At 39.2% G+C, this 20,461-nt stretch overlaps 1 protein-coding gene across 1 annotated transcript in view; it reads right to left on the bottom strand.

Annotated features, from left to right (window-relative positions):
- Positions 1–20,461, bottom strand: part of LGR5 (leucine rich repeat containing G protein-coupled receptor 5) — a 139,973-nt gene that overhangs the window by 64,571 nt on the left and 54,941 nt on the right. The window contains exon 2 of the mRNA XM_069975231.1: positions 17,540–17,611. Within this exon, the coding sequence (XP_069831332.1) occupies positions 17,540–17,611 (72 nt within the window). The remainder of the gene's footprint in view (positions 1–17,539; positions 17,612–20,461) is intronic.

The following is a 20,461-nucleotide window of genomic DNA, read 5'->3' as shown; positions in this document are numbered from 1 at the left end:
CCTCCCAGCGGGAGCGCTATCGCAGCTTTCTTTATGAACATGCCAACAAGAGTGGTAAGACGCTGGCTAGATTGATTCACCCAAGGACACAGGTTACGCACATTCCAAGCCTCCTTGACCACACTGGTACTGCCATACACAATCCCAGAGAGATATCTGATCTCTTTCGCTCCTATTTCTCATCTCTGTATAACATTAAAGGGCGCTACTCAGAGATGCCGGCAAAGGACTTGGAGGCTAGGATATCTGCATACCTGTCAGACACGAAGCTGCCTAGTATGTCTGCAGAGGCGGTCGAAGACTTGGAATCTCCTTTCTCTGAAAGTGAGCTCAGAGGTGCCATCACTGATGCAAAGGGTGGAAAAAGTCCGGGACCGGACGGCTTCACCGTTTGCTTCTTCAAAACATTTCGAGATCTGTTACTGCCACTTATGACTAGGTGCTTTAATAGTATTTCAGCAACTTGCCCCTTCCCCCGCCAGTCATTGGAGGCACATGTGGTGGTTCTGCCCAAGCCGGGCCAGGATCCTAAATATTGTAAAAATTACCGTCCCATTTCACTCATTAACTGTGACCTCAAACTTTACTCCAAGATGCTGGCCAATCGCTTAAGTCTTCACATCCCCCGCCTCATCCATGCCGACCAGGTGGGATTTGTTCCGGGCAGGGAGGCAAGGGACAATACGCTGAGGACTCTCACTTTGATGTCTTGGGCTGGCCGTACGGGGTCCCCTTTGTGCCTACTTTCCATCGATGCAGAGAAGGCTTTTGATAGGGTACATTGGGGATTCCTGCGGCTGGTCCTGCGGGGAGTGGGACTCGGCCCGCTTTTAGTGGACAGAATCATGGCGTTGTACTCTGCTCCCTCGGCTCGAGTGCGGGCTAATGGTTTATTATCTAGCTCGTTTGAGATTCACAACGGTACACGTCAAGGTTGTCCCTTGTCTCCCATGCTTTACATTCTATCAATGGAACATTTGGCGGTAGCCCTTAGGCATAATCCTACGATCCGGGGTGTTGTGATTGGGCAGGACCACCACAAGCTTGCATTATATGCGGACGATCTCCTGCTCTATATTTCATCCCCTACTACGTCTCTCCCCTCTATTCTACAGGAGTTCCAGAAATTTGGCGACCTCAGTAATTTTAAGGTGAACTTGACTAAAACTGAGGGGCTTAATATTTCCATCCCCCAAGCTGTGTTTGATACGGTTAGAGCTTCTTTCCCTTTCCAGTGGCACACAGATTTTATTGTTTACTTGGGAATTAAGCTCCCGCCGGCCCTGAGTTCCCTTTTTGATCTGAACTATACGCCCATGCTGAACAGGGTCCTCTCAGATATGACATCCTACTTCCTGAAACCGACCTCGTGGTTTGGAAGGATGGCCATTGTGAAGATGGATATTCTTCCCAAGCTTCCCAAGTATGTTTTCCAAACTGTTCCTATCGTGGTCCCGGTGGCCTTCTTTAGGACTCTGCGCAGGGCTATTTCCAAATTTATCTGGGGAAACAACAAACCCAGGATTGCATACTCCACTCTTACTCAATCCCGGTTTACGGGTGGCATGGGATTGCCTGATCCACGTCTCTACCACGAGGCGGCTGTCTTGCGCGGAGTCCTGGATTGGGTACATTGCAGGGGCTCCAAGAGATGGGTGGATCTGGACTTCTCGATCTGCCCGATTGCGCCCTCTCTCTTGCCTTGGATCACTTCAGGGGACCGTCAGTCCCTGGCATGCCTTCCATTTTTTGCTCCGCATGTGTTGTGCGTTTGGGATAAGTGGGTAACAAAACACGGATTGTCAGTGGTCCCAGGACCGCTCTCCCCGATACTACAAAACCCTTCATTCCAGCCGGGCCTGCAGACGCATGGATTCCTTCTGTGGGAAAGGTCCGCTTGCCCTAGAATCCGGGACTGTATGACTGGTGGAGCTATCTCCTCTCTGGTGACCCTTCAGGCTCAGTCTCCGGAGCGTCGGCTGTCCTGGCTGGAATATGGGCAGTTGACCTCATTTGTACGGGTTCTTTTTCCCAGGGGTTCGTACACCCCCATACTCACAGATTTTGACAATTTGGCTGTTTCCGCCTCTCCTATCCTGCATTGCATATCCGTGCTGTATCAGATTTTGGTTAACATTGCTAATCCTGACAGAGCTCCTTTCTTTGATAAGTGGGAAAGCGACTTGGGTGTTCCTTGGGACGGTCAGTCTCTCCAGAAAACCTGTGAGCTTACTCATGGCATTTCCATGGCTGCTAAGGCAAAAGAGAAGAATTACAAAATCCTTTCACGGTGGTATTACTGCCCGGTCTCCTTGCACATTATGTTCCCTGAGGTGTCCGACAGGTGCTGGCGATGTCTTACTGAGACTGGTGACATGCTGCATATTTGGTGGGCCTGCCCGGGCATCCGAGATTTTTGGGACAAGATCATTGTTATCTATAATGCTTATTCTGGAAAGACTGTCGTCAACTCCCCACAACTGACCCTGCTCTCGCAGATCCCAGGTTCTCTCGCTACAGTTAAAAAAGGAATTTTGAGACATTTTCTAACTGCGGCTAGAATGGTCATACCCCGACATTGGAAAACACCCGTCATACCCTCAATAGCAGAATGGCTGAGTGAGCTACGGGAATTGGGTAGAATGGAAGAGTTGATAGCAGAGGTACATGAGCAGTCTGATAAATTTGACAAAGTGTGGTTTCCATGGCGTTTGTTCATGGACTCTGAGGCCTTCCCCGCTCTTGTGCATTAGTGGTGGGAATCTCCGGCTATAATAGTTCTCTACTGGTGGTTACGCAGGGTTTTGGCGGCTGTCCTCCGTCTGTCCCCTTGCCTCTTTCCTGATCTTTTCCTTTTCTCTCTTTTTCTGCCTCCTCTTTTTCTTCCTAAATTTTGCATCACTTTTATTGAACTTAATATTTGGTTTCAGCGGCGCTACCGCGTTGGTGGTGCTTATGTTTAGAAATGTTAACATTTTGTTGATCTTTCTCCTATCCTTTTTATATATATGTAAAATGAATGACACCATGCGACTTGCAGGTCGCCCTGTACTAATGTTTGCTGGTTTTGTATTTACTGTATGCTGTGTGGTTGTCAATAAAATCAGATTACACATAAAGTGGACATACAGTTACATCCACTTGCGGGAAGGGGTTAAAGGAATCAAAGAATGTGGGAAAAAAATGGCTCAAATTGTCAAAATATACAATAGTATACCACACTTTCCCAGGGGCAAAATAAAAACTGAATTAAACAAACACAGACAGCATTTAAGATCTGCCAAGGGCTGAGAAGAATGACCAAATGGTCTTCTGCCAAAGATTGAAGACTATTTTATTTGGCAGTCTGCTCCTTACACGGTGCCATGTGCCCCATACTTGGATCCAGTTATGTAGTGCGGCCCATATAGCTGTTATGTTGAGAAGCAATTGCACCCATATTAAACAGACTATGTTTTACCAATGAGTAGAAATGAGCGAACCTCGAGCATGCTCGAGTCCATCCGAATCCGATTGTTTAGCTGGGGCTGCTGAAGTTGGATAAAGCCCAAAGTCAATGACTATATCCATGTTTTCCACATAGCCTTAGGGCTTTATCCAACTTCAGCAGCCACCGCTAATCAAATGCCGAATGTTCGGGTTCGGATGGACTCGAGCATGCTCGAGGTTCGCTCATCTCTACTTATGAGAAAACATTGAGAGTGAAATTATGTCTGGCCACTCAAATGGGGACGGTTACTATGGAGTCTAATGTGTGTAACTATTCTAGTAAGGATTGGTGTGTATTTTGTTCCAATATCTTGTGACTGATTTATTAAAATGAAGCACTGCCATAATGCATGTATCTAAGTAAAAAAATGAAAAAATTTCAAAAATTGTGCAAGCACATTCACCTGGTACGGGCCAGACGTAAGGCTGCACCTGTTTGTGTGCCTAAAAATTTGCAAATGATAGGTTGGGTGGTAATCCTGGATTATGTGAACTATTGGGTGAATATTCAAAACAGGCAAATTAAAAAAAGTTGCATCTAAAAATATTCGAATACTGGTTCTTAAATAGAACTTAGACCAAAAATTAGTGAAAAAACAAATTATTCACCCAAAAATTGGCGCAAAGCCCTTGAAAAATGTCCCCAAAAGTGTTTAAACACTTTTGTTTGTGATGTGTCTACTTGCAGGGCAGTTTCTAGGTGATTGTGGCAAAAGGCCAAAACTGAAAAAGGTGTGGTCCTGGAGCAAGGGGTGCTGTTGATTACAGTTGTGTATGTATGTGTGTCTGTGTGGGGGGGTGGGGGGGTACAAGCACCCTCAGCTGTTGGCAACCCATGCGGTTGAAAAGGAAGCTTTTGACTGCAATGTATAAAGAAATGAAGTGTGCAACATATTGTTGATTGAACATTGCTATAGGATGCATCTGCTAGGACAAGAAACTTGTAAAATTTTTCATGTTGTCACTATTAACAAATTAATTACACAGTATAAACTACTTGTAAACCTGATTTATACAACCGCTATAAAACTACAGCTATCTAAGGGCCCATATTGTACTGTCTGTGTGCCTCTGGCTTCACATACATATTCGTTTTTTTAAATGCAGGATCGATTTTCAATGTATTAGGAGGTCACCTTACAATTATGTTAACAAGAAATATTACCCATGCCATTGACAGTATAATGCCACTGACCAGTACCTGTTTAAATGGCATTATTTCTAAGTTCAGTATGTAAACGGTAGCCTTCATCTGTTGTTGGTCCTGCAGGCAAGCTATTGATATGCACTGCACAAGCTGCCTGGAAGAGATGTGTAGGAGCTGCCTGTATGGCTACTTCAGGGATTGCACATAGTTAATCATTTCCCCATACCTCACTTCATCACTTTCACTGGCTGTTTGATTTCACATGCTTTAGACTGGGGACCATTAGGATGAAAAAGAAAAAATCCTTCTTGCCACATGGACGGCCTGTGAAATTCCAGTGGTTTCTACACTGGTTATAAGTCCAAATCTGGAACAGCACCAAACATATTGTTTTCTTCAACCTAAAATGACCTTAGCTAATAGGGGGAAAGAGAGGATGAAACAGCTGCGCCATGCTCTCTATAGTAGAGTAGTGACATGGAGCCGTTTTGATATGGCAATCAGTTATGGTAACAATTCTTTGTACTACAATACCTGGCATTACACCAGTGGTTGATATTTAACACTTTATAAAACTTGGAAATGTCTAGCTTCACCTTTCAGGTTTTCATGTCTTTAAACAGACTGACTTAAATAATTATACTCTTAACAATACCGTGTGTTTCTATTCTTGTAACATATTTGTGGACCTTCACCTATATCTTTTTATCATTCACCTTCTGGATGGGAGTGGATGTTGATCCAGTACAGTGATTGCATGTTAGCCAATCACAATATGTGCTACCATTTTCCTAGGTCACTTCAGGGTATATGTGAATTCCATACCTAAATCATCTTCAAATCCGCCAAGGTTCTACACCACATTTTAATGCTTTAGAAATATTTAGGGTGGATTTTTGGCAACATCTCAGAGAAAAAGATCAACGTAACACTATTTCCTCTAATTCTGCATGGAAAAGCCAAAGATCAGCACCCATGAATATAGCGAATCAACATCACATCTGCATCAAGTGTCAGCCTCAGATTTCTACTGTACATCCTATTGTAGAAGTGTGATGTGTTACCATACTGAAGGAGTGGAGTTCTACGTATGCATGCCTGTGTTCCATGTATTCCTACTGGTTGACTACCAAGCCTGACCATACACATAAGACAGCTTTTAGCACAGGAGAGAGAAATAAAAAACAGTCAACATGCTTGTGTCAGTGAGATTTCCAAAAAAATTTATCTTTACAACTGTAATATCTTGAATACACGTCTTCTTTATTTATCCTCATCTAGCCACCCACCACCTGAAAAGCAAGCCTTATTTGTGACCTGAAGTGTTTAAACAACACATTGCATAACCCTCTGCATGTGTAAAGTACTTTGCCCTATTATGATCCATAGTAAACTTGTGGTATATCTGAGTGGCCCAGATATAGACACTCTAACTCTTGGACATACACTCTGCCAGACAAGTTATAACCATCAATTTTATAACACGAAAATGTCAATGTTTTATATCTTTATTGAACTAAAACATTTGTAGCCAGTGTTTCTACAGAACAGCCAGGAAATTTCACTATGAAACTATAAAGAGTCATAAAATAAAACCACAGACATAATAACCCTTAATGGCCAGGGTGTCTGTGGCCTCTATCACCAGGCGCAGTTTATAGATTTTTGGTACGTGTTGGTTTGGCAGCTATATACTTTAAAAAAAAATGGTGACAGATTTTTATTTTGGTTATTTTTTGTACTCTTTAAAGAGACTGTTCATATCATGTTTGGCTAACCTGATGAAACATCTGTTTGATTTATTTATTCTTTTCAAGCAGATATATTAATAGATCCATAGGTGTCATAGTATAGTTAAAAGTATGCATTTGTTTCTCACAAGTTTCCATCAGGTTCTGATCTGTTTATTAACTAGGACTGGCAAAAGGAGGCTGTCTTATTTAGATGTCCTGTCAAAATACATAGCTACATATTTGATAAGGTGGAAAAAAAGACAAGCGTCCATCAAATTCAACCTATAACCCTACTGTGCTGATCCAGGGGAAAGAATAGAAAAAAAACCCTATGGGGGAGATGCCAATTGCACCACAACTTCCAATATAGCAACCAAAATAAGTTCCTTGCTCAACAGCCCAACTTTACAATGAACTTCATCCTGTTGAACCGTTACTTTTTTTTTTTTGGGCTAATATACCATTACCAACGAATATGTTTTTACTGAAATTATCTTAATAATTGTCCATGAGACTAATTGCAGTCGAAACATGTCAGTTTGATATCCATAGGAGGCAAGTAGGTGTATGTTTTTAAATGTCTGAGGAATAATAAAGTAAGGATTTCTAGCATAGGTACTGTATACGCGAGCTGGATTGGACTTTTTTCTTTACAGGGCCAGAAGTGAATAACAACATGATGCAAGTCCTGTTTTAAAGGTACTGTTTTTCTAATATTAAAGTAAAAAAAAACCTCTTTAGTAGAAAAAAATGTTGTGTGTGAACAAATCCTAACACAATAGTTTTTTTTTGGGGGGGGGGAATCTAGCAAAGTGGACATTTAAACAGGACAGGTTCTTCCCATCTCAGTTAGAGGGGGCTTCCTGACCCTCTCCAACCCGCTTGTGGGCTGCTCCAGGTGGCTGGAAAGCTGAAAACGGCTTGGTTGTTTTACGCAATCTGAACAACTGAACTACTGATTTTATAGGGAGTAGTGTAAACAGTGTGAGAGCATTACCTTTGCTGGTTTTGTGATTTCTAGAGTTATGTCAGGGCTCTGACCACTAAAGAGAAATATTTCAATTGAAGATAATTAAATAGTTGCAGCTACGAACATGATAGAAGGTGTATATTTCCTTTTAAGGTGAACCCAAAATGCTTTTTGCCATTATATTTATTTTCTTTACACTACAGTAAGCCCTGTATCTGAAATTTTTATGCTGGTTCTAAATAGCAATGCAGACGAAAGCAATTCACCTTTGAGATATTTGTCAAAATCAGAAATGATAGGACCTGCCAACTCTGGCCCAGATTCAGCATCCTCATGATCATTTACGATGGAACTAGTACAGAACACTTACTAATATTGTACACACTGAGTAATTTTACTATAAAGTGGACAACCTCTTTAAATGAAATATGTCATCTCTCTAACAGGTACAAAGCTGCATATACCAGTGGGAAGCTAAAAGGGTGATAAAACCATATCTTTATTTTTTAATCCTAAAAGTACTTTTATCTTTTGCAGATAAAGTGCCCTAGAGGCGGCGCTGAGCCGCAGAAGCTCATTTCCTTCCTCCCCCTCCGGTCATGTATGATTGATGTACAAGCTTTGCTTCCACCACCGAATCCTGTATATCAATCAGTGAAAAAAGGGTGTGGAAGTGGAAAGTCATTCTGCTTTGGCTTGTTGCCACCTCAGGGGCACTTCAGCAATAACAAAAAAAAACAAAGAAATGCTTTTATGGGTAACATATACCCGATCTGAGGACTTGGCAGTAAAATGTGTATGTTGAGGGTAACTTCCTGACTGTATGCCTGGCCCATACACTGTAATTATTTCTATATGGCCGGGCCAAGTTATTTCCAGGTAAATAGCATGTAATACTATAGCTTATTCTAAATATTTCTTTGTTTTATGTTTTTACCGCTTTAAAAGACCATCATATAATAAAATGAAGAAACATCTTTATTATTACATAAACATCAGTGCTTTAGCAAACATTTAGCAAATCTCTTAGTGCATGGCCTGCTCTTGAAAATAATCCCTATATAATTGTAATTCCAAACTGACAATGAATAATTGCCAGGGAAAGGGGTCATGTACAGCTGGATAAAGCTGTGGACATCTTAAATGCAGCACTTTTATCATCACAAAGTGTGAGATACTATCTGCTTGTTCTTCACTAGCTTGAAAAGATGAAGTCATTTGCTGGACTCCAAAGTGCTTCATTCATCTTACACAAACTATCTGGAACATATTTCTCAGCATTCAAGAGCCCTGTGAGATTCCTGACATAAAAAGCTCTTGATTTGTCTTCCTAGATGATGGCTTCTCCTGTGACACCTCATGTATTTTAATAGGAGTACTGACATGCTAGAATAAGCGTTGGGCTAAATCATATTTTGAGAAACCTTTAAAAGATGCTGTATAACCAGGATTTATACTGTGATTGAGGAAAATTTTAAATATGTTGCATGTTACTTACTTCTTTTTGGAGTTTGTTCTTGGACAATGCATAACATGCTGATATATTTTTACTAAATAAAAGTGACCTTATAAGTGCACCACTTATCCTTGCAAAATATTGCGTGTCTGTGCTAAAGTAGGGATGAAAACATTGAAGATATAAAGTTACGGGATTCCTATCTGTTGGCAGACATTAATCAATTCTTAGGACATCTGACTTGGTTCAGCGCACCTATTGTACTCATTTTATGTACTATTGCATGCCAGGAAGTTCAGCAAGGTCTGGATAACCCTGAACCAATCAGATCATCAAACTCTTCACAGCAACAGAAAGGGTAATACTATTAACTTGCCAGATACCAATATATATAGAAAAATTCTATATTGACTTATGAGCTGACACCTGTGATAAAATGTTTACCATTGTATGCATTCTAATATTTCTTTCTCTATTTTCTTGTTGTAAGTTCCAAAAATAATTTTGATCAAAACACAAAAACAAAAAAACAACAACTCATATTGATGTAGTTTTGCACATCCCCTCTTCTGTCTATCCCAGGTTTCTTGAGTAAAAAATTGTGCTATTTCTGATGCCAATATTTATAAGGTTAGCCAGATACGTGTCTGGGACCCTGCTATGACTGCTGGCAGGCTGAGTCGACCACACACGTCATGACCCAGGTCCTGGCTCAGACCAGAAACCAGCCGGGGACTGGAGCGGCAGTATGCGGCCACCAGCGCTGGAGCAGAAGAGGTAAGAGCACCTTATTAGTTTTATCATCCTGCTCACCAGCACTTTGTCTGGACTTCTTTATAGGGGTAATCTAGTGAAAATCTTTTTCTTTCAAATCAACTGGTTTTAGAAAGTTATATAGATTTATAATATACTTTTATTTAAAAATCTCCCAGTACTTAGCAGCTACTGTATGTCCTGCACGAAATGTTGTTTTCTTTTCAGTCTGACAGAGTGCTCTCTGCTGACAGCTTTTCGCTTGATAACCCCCTAATTTCTCTCAAGACAGAGTTCTATCTATGTTACACTCATAAAGCTATGCTTCCTATCATACCATGGGCTCACATTCTGAAAACAATTTGCATCTTCTCACACATTATTAAGATCAGGTGTTTGAATAGGTCTAAAATATTCCCGGCCACATTAGGATTGATATAAAACAATATGGAAATATTTACTGATTTTAGCAAATCTCTGAGATTTGAAAGGCCTGAATTTCTGTTTAGCTGCACTGGCTCTGGATATAGTCTCAGGCTTCTTGTCTCCTTTCATTTAAAGAAAGTGTTATTGTTAACTTAAAGCTAATTTGTGTATGGATCATCGATAACACCTACATATCGGAGCCACTATATGCATGTGTTTTCACTTTTCTCCCTTGTTCCGTGAAAGCACCTGCTCCCAATGACTGCACAATGATGAGGAACACAGAATGACTTGGCACTCCTCCAGCTCTGCCCTACCTTTGTGTGAGCAGAACAAACTCTTTAATATCTCAAAAGAAAGTGGATATGTCCCCCTTTGAACAATGATCAACTGTTTTTGGCAGCATATCCTTTTGGCTTTCTTCATTAGACTTCACAGATACTCTGATTCGTTTAGTCAAGTTTTTTTTTGCAGGCAGCATTTCAAAGCTTGAGTTACTATCAGAAACACTCCTTGCCTGTTTCCATAGTCTTTATTTTCTGTTCCTTTCTTATCAGACAGGATATCTGTGCTTTGTTTAAACACAGGAAACATAGGCTTGTATAGAACCTGAGATGCTAACAAACAGGTACGCTCTATTTCTGCCGAAGGGCCTGCAAAACAGTTCTTTAGAGTTACTGTCACACCTGCTATTCAGCCTAAGTTGAGAAGTAGGATACTGACCCAGTTTTCCTTTATATTCCCACTAATAATATAACAAAAACCATTAAAAGACTGATGGTAGAAAAAGACCACCTGATCCGTCTTGTGTGCCCTTATATTATTTCCTTTATTGTTATTATTATTTTAGGATGGATATATGTTTACTCCAGGCATGCTTGACTTTAGTTACTGTAAATTTACCAATCACATTTGCTGGCAGTTTGTTCTAAGCATCTACTACTCTTTCAGTAAAATAATATTTTATCATGTTGCCGAATACACATCTATAGATACAATAGTATTTTTGTAGGAATCAAAATATAAGAAAGACAAACATACAGAGGACAACTCCTTTTAGCCAGTTTCCAACAGAAGCAATGAGGCCACATTTTATTATGGCTGGACCGCCTTTGGGTCTACTGAATTGGATTTTATGTAAAGCAAAGTTTAGTTCAGTAGAGCTATAGAAAGTTTTGGTATTACATCCTTATTAGGGCCATTTGATGGCCTATGCTGCCAATAATAATTTTTTATAATATAAAAAATTACATTTATTACCTCTTGACAAACTGGGAAGGGAGGGGGGGTGAAATCATGTGCCACTGTCATTTGTAAAAACTTTTAAAATGTCATGGGAACACATCCAAAGTTTTGATTGGTACGGGTCTGAGTGTTCACACCCATACCAATCTGGAGAATGAGCGGGGAGAGGACGTGCTGCTCGGTGTGAGAAAGAAAGTGTTGGACTCCATAGACTTACACGATAAGTCTGACTCATTGTGTGTGTCTTCTCCCGGCTTGTTCTCCTGATTGATACGGGTGTGAACAATCAGACCCGGACTGATAAAAATTTTGACATGTCTCTATGACTGTACGACAGTTCTGTTACAACAGTAACACTTTAGAACAATACAATGCATGAACTTTTCTTCTTTTTTGTTTTCTTCCCATATTCACATAATACTTTTACCTGAATGTTCTCAAACTATTTACTATTTACTGTGGTAATAGCTCGAAATAATTATCACATGTCTACCAGATGCTATCATGTGGATCATGTTATTTAGTTTCTGCCAGCTAAGAACCCACTATAAGATCTTAATATGTATTTCACACTATCACAGGTTTATTTATGACAGCTCAGCCCTGTACCTCAACTGTTTTGCTCGTATTATAAAAGCATTTAATTATAGGTGTTGGTAGCTATGTAGTTTGTTCAAGCAGAACTCCATGACCTATACGTCAGCGTTAACACTACTAGAAGACCTGTTTTGCCTTGGGAAGGGACAGCCTAATTCCTGAAATGATATCTGACAAGGGAAGAATAAGTTCAGTTACTCAGCCTGGTGATTATAGATATCAACATTACAATATGACATGGTTCACATTTCAGAGAAGAGCAAAGATATGTTTGATGTCCATGTGCAAAAACTTTTAGCACATGCTTTTAGCACACACCTTTCAGCTGTGATATTGTCTTACATTTAATATACACAGTTATATAACTACTGATTTTTATTGCATTGCACACAGCCTTTTCTTTTCATTCTGCTTGTATGATTGATACTTTTGGTCCCCAAATTAGGTTAATTTTCATGATTAAAAGTGAAATTAGATGACATTAATAAGTTCTAATTGCCCATGTTTGCAATACATTTTTCTTAAAGGGGTAAAAATAAATCTGAAAACTTGTTGGGGATATTGTAAAAACAAAAAACAGGTCATGCTTACCTTTTTTTTCTATCACACCCCACAGTTTGTTGGAGGCCAAATCAACACCTTGAAGTCTTAAACCAAAATAATCTGCACAATTGTGCTAAGTTCCTGGTAGAGCCCTATAACTGTTATAACAAACCCCCTTCTATGGTAAATTCATATCCCGAGAAAAATGTATTTTAATGTGGCACGCTCTGGGGGGGGGGGGGGGGTGATTGACATGTTAGATTAGAGGCCTCTTTCCTTTCAATCATCCCCACAGAGCAGCTCTGACAGGCATAGAGCCGTGACTAATTACAGGCCAGACACTGCCCAGATGACTAGTTTCTGCCTCTCTCCCTGCCACACGCACTGCATTAAAAGACATTTTTCTGTTACTTGAACTTACCGAAGAAGGAACCCAAGACATGGTAGGGGGCTAATTACATCATCTTTTGGCCACTGCTGGGAACTTAATCAGCCAAATTGTGCAGATTGGTTGCCTTTAAAGCCATATTACACAGTTCAACCTGCGCTGTAAGCGGGCGGCAATCTCCTACATCGGTGCTCACTTACCGTACCTATAAGACGGCTTGACGGCTAGCAATGTTCATTCAGCCCTTTTCTGGAAAAATGTAACTGACGATTATTTTTTAACGTATTGAAAGGCAGCAATCAGCCAAAGGGCTAGGTCACTCATCTGCTGATCCTGATTTGGCAGATAAACTCTCTGTGTAATAAGGCCTTAAGTTAAGGAACATAACCAAAACAAATTCTGAACAATTTTATTAGTGTGACATGGTGTATTATCCTGCTAAATCAGGAAATCAGGCCAATGCCATTAGGGATTACTGCTGTCAAGAAGGATATACCCGGTCTAGGTGGCACGTGTCATCCGCTTGAATTCCAAAACACAAGACTTCCCAGCATTTTCCAGAGTGTCTTACTGCCCTAGTAGTTTTTTTTCCCCTAGTGTATTCTGGTGCCATTTGTTAACTGTGTAAGCAGCACCCGCACACTCAGTTATCCATATGATAAAAAATATGATACCTTACAGTAGGCCACCTCCTACCATTGCACCATAGTCCATGGGGGGAGTGTGGCAGATGTTACCAAAGGGTAAATGTATCAATGAACTATATAGTTTCACAATATGTAATTAAACAGCAATGGTATAATGTGAAAAACATAATCCGGTCCTCAGACATAAAATTTTTTTTTTTGAGGAACTGTGATTAACACGGTAACATAAGACAACCTTGCTACAGTAGCATCTCTGCCACCTCTAGGGAGGCAAGCATAAATCATTGTGAACTGGTAACAAAACAAAAACCCAATCAAGTGCAGGCAAGGCAGTGCTGGAGCAAACAGAATAGAGCGACTGCTCTAAGTACCAAGTGGTGTGTTGGAATGCAGTTCTTAATTTCTGTTGTATTCTGGTGGGCATAATTTGAATAAAGGAGTCCCAGAGGAGAAAAAAGGCCTGGACTTTGGACTCTTTGTAGAGTGGCTTCCACCCAGTCCATTCTGAAAAGAAAGGTTAATTTCTGTAAAAATAGCCGGAGGGATGGAGGGGTCGGGGAGAGCCACTCTTGCAGTATTGATTTTCTAGCAACTACAGATATCATGAAGCTTTTTGACTTCTTTTGAAGGGTGGGTGGTGTAATCTATGTGGCAGAAGATGGCCCATTCTGGAGTTAAAGGTACTTAGTTCAACAGATTAGCAAAGGCGAAATCTTTAATACGTTTCCAGAAGACCTGGATCTCAAAACAGTCCCAAAAACAATGATACAAGTCAGCGTTTGAGGCCTGACATCTGGGGCACGCGGATGATGGCATGGGCCCCATTCTGTAGTTGTGATGTAGAGATATGTATGCCCTGTGCGTAATGTTGATCGCCATATCCCAGTAGGATGCAGCGGGGAGAAACTTCTGTGCCCTGTGTAAAGTATCTACCAGATCAGAGGGGGTAAGGTGGGGCATATGTAACCATTTACAGAGGCCATGTGGAGAGGTACACACTTCTTTTTTTGGTCATTTGATGGCCATTTTTCTTCCTGATGGCCATCATTTTGCAGCCAAATAACATCAGTTATTTCAAGGTAATGTCCAGAAAAAGGCATTGTGTGGCTGTGGTTTTAGACTGCTTTTAGTATGTACTAACCACTTCACGCCAGGAAAAGCCCAAAAGACCTACCTAATATATCCCAGCCTTTAACAGGGGCCAAGCCATGAGACAATTTTATTCACCTCATTTGTCCGTGGTTTAAATATTGTGCCTTATCACGCACATTTCTAGAAACATGCTTGGGGATTTGGTGTATTAATACTATTTTGTTAAAACAGACACGAACCCTCCAGTTTTGCTTTAAGAAATTGGCCACATTTGTTCCATATCCATATGTTAGAAATACATTTTCCATGTCAGTACAGAAGAAAATAAATCAAGGTTTCAACAGATAATAATGTGTTTACATGACCTTATGTGCCATCATTTCTCACAGACTTGACAAGGAGGAATAGCTGTCAAGGATATTTCTTAAATGATTTTAAGAAGGCTATCTGAAATATTGCTGCTAAATAACCCATTGTTTTCCACCTCATCCACTCAAGCCTTTTTGCTTACTTTTTGACACATTATTTGTTTATAAAGTACAACTCCATCAACATATCTTATTCTGTTCTTTTAGATTCAAAGCAGTGCTAAACAGTTAGCATATGTTCTATTAGGATTCTTTTGGATCTGTCATTATCCTTAACTTATTTCAGCCAACTACTGTACAGCATAAATATGCACTAGGTTTCACTGACATGGCCATATCAATAGTCCCATAAATAGTGCATATTTTATGCCAAAAATAGGAATGAAACCTTTCAAAGAAACGTAAAAAAAAAAACAAGGGAGTTTACTCCTTCACACTGACTGTGATAGGCTATGCTGCCACAACGGTTTTTCTTGTCCACTTATATTTTTTTAAAATAACTTCTGTCATTTGTGATTTTGTATAAATAACAAAAAAATAATGTCTGCTGTTTGAAAAAGACGTCCGAAAATAATTGTCATAAACGTTATTTGACGTCTGCCTCAAAATAAATCAGACATTAAATACATTAGGTGTAAATTACAACCATTATTCCATAGACTCAAGAAAAATGATGTTTTTTAAACAAAAGGAAGACGCTTTATACTTTTTTTTTTTTTACCTAGTGTGAACGGCATTATGTCTCACTTGCAGTTTAAAAAATCAAAACAAAAAAAAAAAAAAAAAACAGCTGCTGCGGTTTTAGAGCCAATGCCAGAAATGGATCCATCAGGAAGCAAAAGTACTTCCTTTATATTCCCCATTCCTTTTAAATCCACTCTTAGTTCTGGTGCTGTGTGTGACAGCAGCCTAATGCTAGACATTTTGCCTTTGCCCATTACAATGGAGTTTATTTATGGAAAAAAATAACATATCAAGGCTATGTTGTCTTCACCTTTAACTCAATAATATTAAATTAAAAGATCTTTCTTTAGGCATGGATTTAGATGTGTTAGCGCAATATAACAAATGAAATTAGGACACCGAGGTTCAGGTAGAATACCCTGCACACTCTGCAAATCAATTATAAAAAAACTTATAATAGATATTCAGACATATTTGGGGCAAATCAGGCAAAAGTAACTGTTTATGGCCCATTCTTTAGACTATAGATGGTAGTAAAGGAAGAAAAATACAGCAAATAATAGAATCTACCCAATTATCCAATTATTGGGTATAGGAGAGTTTACACACCCTCCCACTCACAATATTATTATATATAAAAATGGGTAGAAATAGCATAACAAATGAATAAGAAATCTAAAATTTTGGTAAGATGAGAAAAGATAGGAATCATATTTTTCTTGCAGAAATAATTATACAAAGCCAATTCAGATTAACATTTCAGATGCTGAAGTTAGTCAGATTGGTGAAAAAATGTGCGTAAACCCAGCTTTAGTGTACAGGTTACTGAATAAACACAATGGAAAGAGACTTATAAACTGGAACAAAGGAAAAATGAACGTGTAACACATAAATACCAAACAGGTCATTCATTTTATTTCCCACCTTTCTATTGTCATTGCAACCACATGGATTTTTTTTCTTTGCACCATTTTTACTTTATAAATCTTACCATTCGTCATATACAAGAAGATTGGTTAGAAACAACGTTGACATTCTACTAAGCGGATGAATAACCTTAAAGAATCAAATTTGCTTGTGCCACATTCCAGCACTCAATCGATGCCAGTTAAAGCAGGCTGACATCACCGTCAAGTGCGTGCCAGTAAAAACTAGTTGTAAGTCAAAATTAACTCTGGTTTAGATACTCTTTAAACATTATATTTTGGAGTGCATAATGAGTAGGATGATTGCAAAGAATCCGATCTCTACTTAGCCATGGTTGCAAGGGTGGCAATTCACATAATAACATGGGGATTTTCCAATATCCTTTCTCTAATGTATAAAGATGCTCCAAGTTAAAATATCACTTCTATGGTGCAGACACTGCTTGCCGTTCAGCTTTTATACTTTTTTGAATAATTCAAGATCATTCTACAAATCTTATATAGCCATAGTTCCTTTTAAGACATCTAGTATTGCGAACGTGTTATATAGTTCCTGATTCCCTAGTGCAAACCTAAAAATTAGTTACAAGAATTCAGTATGCATCTATATAAAATTAGCATGGGGCTCTCCTGAAGGCACTTTTATAGAGAGAAAATTCTTTATGAAAAGAAATTAGTTTGAGTTATGCTGTAATAAAATTCGCATTTCAGTGTTCATGACATAATCAAACCCAAACAACAGTTTTTCATTATAACTTTACTGTCTATTTTAATAAACATGAGAAGCCCTGAAATTTTTAATATCCTGCTGCTTAAGTATTTCCAAGAAACTTTCCAGCTTAGGTTTTAAACTTTATATTTGCATGATTTAGCCACTACTTGCAAAAACCTATAGTCCCCTGTGTATTTTTCTCTCTACACATTATAAAGATTTGTTTTTTGTTGAACAAATGTTTCCATTGTGTCTGTGGAACATGTCAGTGTTGATAGTCTCTGAAATCATCTCTCTCATTCTTATAGTAAATGCAAGAATATGGGTCCAAAGCATTGGAAAAAGTTTTGCAAACATACTTACAGTTCCTCAAGGTAATGTAAGGTATGCAATGTGCCAGAGGGCAGCTTGGTTATGTTGTTCATACTGAGATCACTGCAGGTAAAGAGAAGAAAAGAAAGTCAGTAATGGATGTAATGTGCAACATTAGTATCAAAATAAGAATATTTTAAGCAGCATTTTTATGCATTTGGGCATGTTATGACTATGTAATGTCCTTTTTCTGTGGTTTCATAAAGTGCTTCTATAATTACATGTTACGAATCTAACAAATGCCCATGGGGACCCCAAAACAAAATTTGGAATAGGCCTCCACGATGAACATTCTTAGCTACCCTGCTGAGGTTACAGCACAGGAATCATGCAAACACTGATGTAACAGCACAATAGCAATGTCATAGTATAGGCTTAGTTTGCACATGTTGCAATGTAAGGCTATTATACTGAGACCAGATGTAAGCAGTGTAAATTTTAGAAAAGTCACAAATGTTTGCAAAATGGAGCAATTATGCATAAATGTGCGACTTTTCTACGTCAAAAGACATACGTAAACCAATGATAAATTCCCCCCGTTGTGATGGCATAGAGATAATGTACATGATAATGCAAAGTTCGACATCACTGCACAGAAAGACACAAAACACATAATAGTGTCACTATGAAATGCATACAATTATGTTATTTCACTGGGATAAGAGGTATCATAGCATAATAAGCATAATAATAATAATGCAAAAAGGGATGCCGCAAGAGTGAGATAATAAACACAGAAGGAACACATGTAATTGTGGTGCTTCATAGTAAAACCTATAATGGGGCTCACTGCATGAATACAGACAGAAAATACAAATGTTATGCTGCTGTCATATGGGACAATGCAATATATTATAGAAGCAACACACATAGGCACATTGATTGCCCAGGGCTTTGTAATACAGAACTTAGTGCATAAGGCCTAAGATAATAATAGCAGTAAATAGAAAATTGTACTTTCCAAATATTTGCATAAAGATTTGGGATATTGAAAAAGAAAGTAACATATTGAGTAATAAATTGTATGGATTACTTGACAAACTACTAGATAAAAAGTACAAGGTAGTAATTCTGCCACCACTACCATCTCTCTCAAGCAGGGATAATACAGTACTAAATACAGAACTTTCCATGTATGTTGTCTAAGCTTTTCAGAAAGAGCAAGTATTTGGGCTAAACATATATGCAGTTCTGTGCAGAGTAATGACTTCTGAAAAGGAAGATGTCCAGCCTCAGCCATGAGCATAAAAAGATGTCCTGTCCCAGTCATAAGTATTAAACTAGCAGAATCCATGGCAATCCTGGTATTACCCCCACTACAGTCTTGTGAAAACTTCATTGGAAAGTTACAAGCAAAACCCCTTTCCCTCTAAAGAGGTAAGACAGCATACCAATGACTGTATGTAGGACATTTTTTCTTGGATCTTCCATGTGGTCCTTTGAAAAAAGTGTTCCACATATGAGATTCTGCGACAAACAATGAAGCACAGCAAAGTTATCTGCAAGTCTTAAAGGAGGCATTCACACATTCCATGCACTGTCTGTAAATACGGATGTTGTGCTACAGAATGGCTTCATGATTCATTCATGATTCACAGCCTGTCAGTACAGTAGCGCAAAGATTTAAACTGTTTTAAAATCTGTATGTATCATATGTATTTATGGACCGTATATGGAACGTGTGAATGCCCCCTTTAAGACTTGCAGAGAATTTTGCTGTGCTTCATTATGTGTTGCAGACTCTTATCTATGGAACACTTTCTTCTTCAAAAAGCCACATGGTAGACCCAAGAAAAAATGTCATACGTACAGCAGTTGATTTGTTTTCTTACTGTGCAGCATGGCACATGGGAGGCTGATCCTCAGTTAATGGAGTTGCTGGTTTAGTGATTAAACAGAATTGTACAGGCCAGTGGTGTGTTTCCTCCAATGAATGTAGATCAAGGAGTCTACAGGCTAAAGGGAGGTCAAGATACTGCTCTGTCTAGTCCTGACTGCCACAGCATTGCCATATATTCTTCTACTTTATCCCCTCAACAGCTTATATAGATAGTCAGAAGAGTAAGCTGACTGTGCTTCTTGTCCAGCTGTCTTGGGATTTTATGTGGATCCATCAGAAGGAAGTTGCCAGCTTCCTTCTTTCAGACTCTACTGATTGTTGACAGTGACTTTCCAGTATACCCTGCAGTACCATAAGTGGGCATATACAACAGTCTATGCAGGAAAATGCTACAGTTATATATTTTTAGATATTTGGATGTGGATCCTGTCCAAAAGGTGAGGTGAAGTGAGAGGGAAAGTAGGTAAGGTGAGAGTTACAGTAGGTGAGGGAAGCAGTTGTTAAAAGTGCAGTGTAGTGAGTTATTGTAGGTTGTAACCTTTTAAGGGTTGGGATAACAGGTGAGAGTCGGATGTGTTGTGGTAGTAAGTTCCAGAGTATGTGGGAAGCTGGGGAGAAATCTTGGAGACTGTGAGGAACGGACAGAAGGAGAGCACAGACAGACATCTTGTGAGGATCAGAGATTGCGTGAATGATGATATCAGGAGATCAGGTCAGAGAACGTATAGAAGGGACAGGTTGTGGATGACTTGGTAAGTGTAAGCCACTGTAAATAATTTAAACTGAATTTTCTGGGCAACAGGTAGCCAGTAAAGGGATTAGCATAGAAGAAATGCAGAGAAGGGCTATGTTCACACAACGTCCAAAAAAGGAAAAAGGCGTCCGCTTTTTGTGTTTAAAAAGATGTCCGTTATTGCATAATTTTAAGTGACTTAAATAAAATACATTGAAGTCTATGAAAAAAGGATGTATTTTTCACACGTATTGAATGACGGACGTCTTTTGATTTGGACGCACTCAATACAATGTGTGAAAAAGACATCTGTTATTCCATAGACTTCAATGCATTTTAG

This window comes from Dendropsophus ebraccatus, chromosome 1, assembly GCF_027789765.1.
Source record: "Dendropsophus ebraccatus isolate aDenEbr1 chromosome 1, aDenEbr1.pat, whole genome shotgun sequence".
NCBI classification, from domain to species: Eukaryota; Metazoa; Chordata; class Amphibia; order Anura; family Hylidae; genus Dendropsophus; species Dendropsophus ebraccatus.
This window is presented reverse-complemented; position numbering and strand designations above follow the sequence as displayed.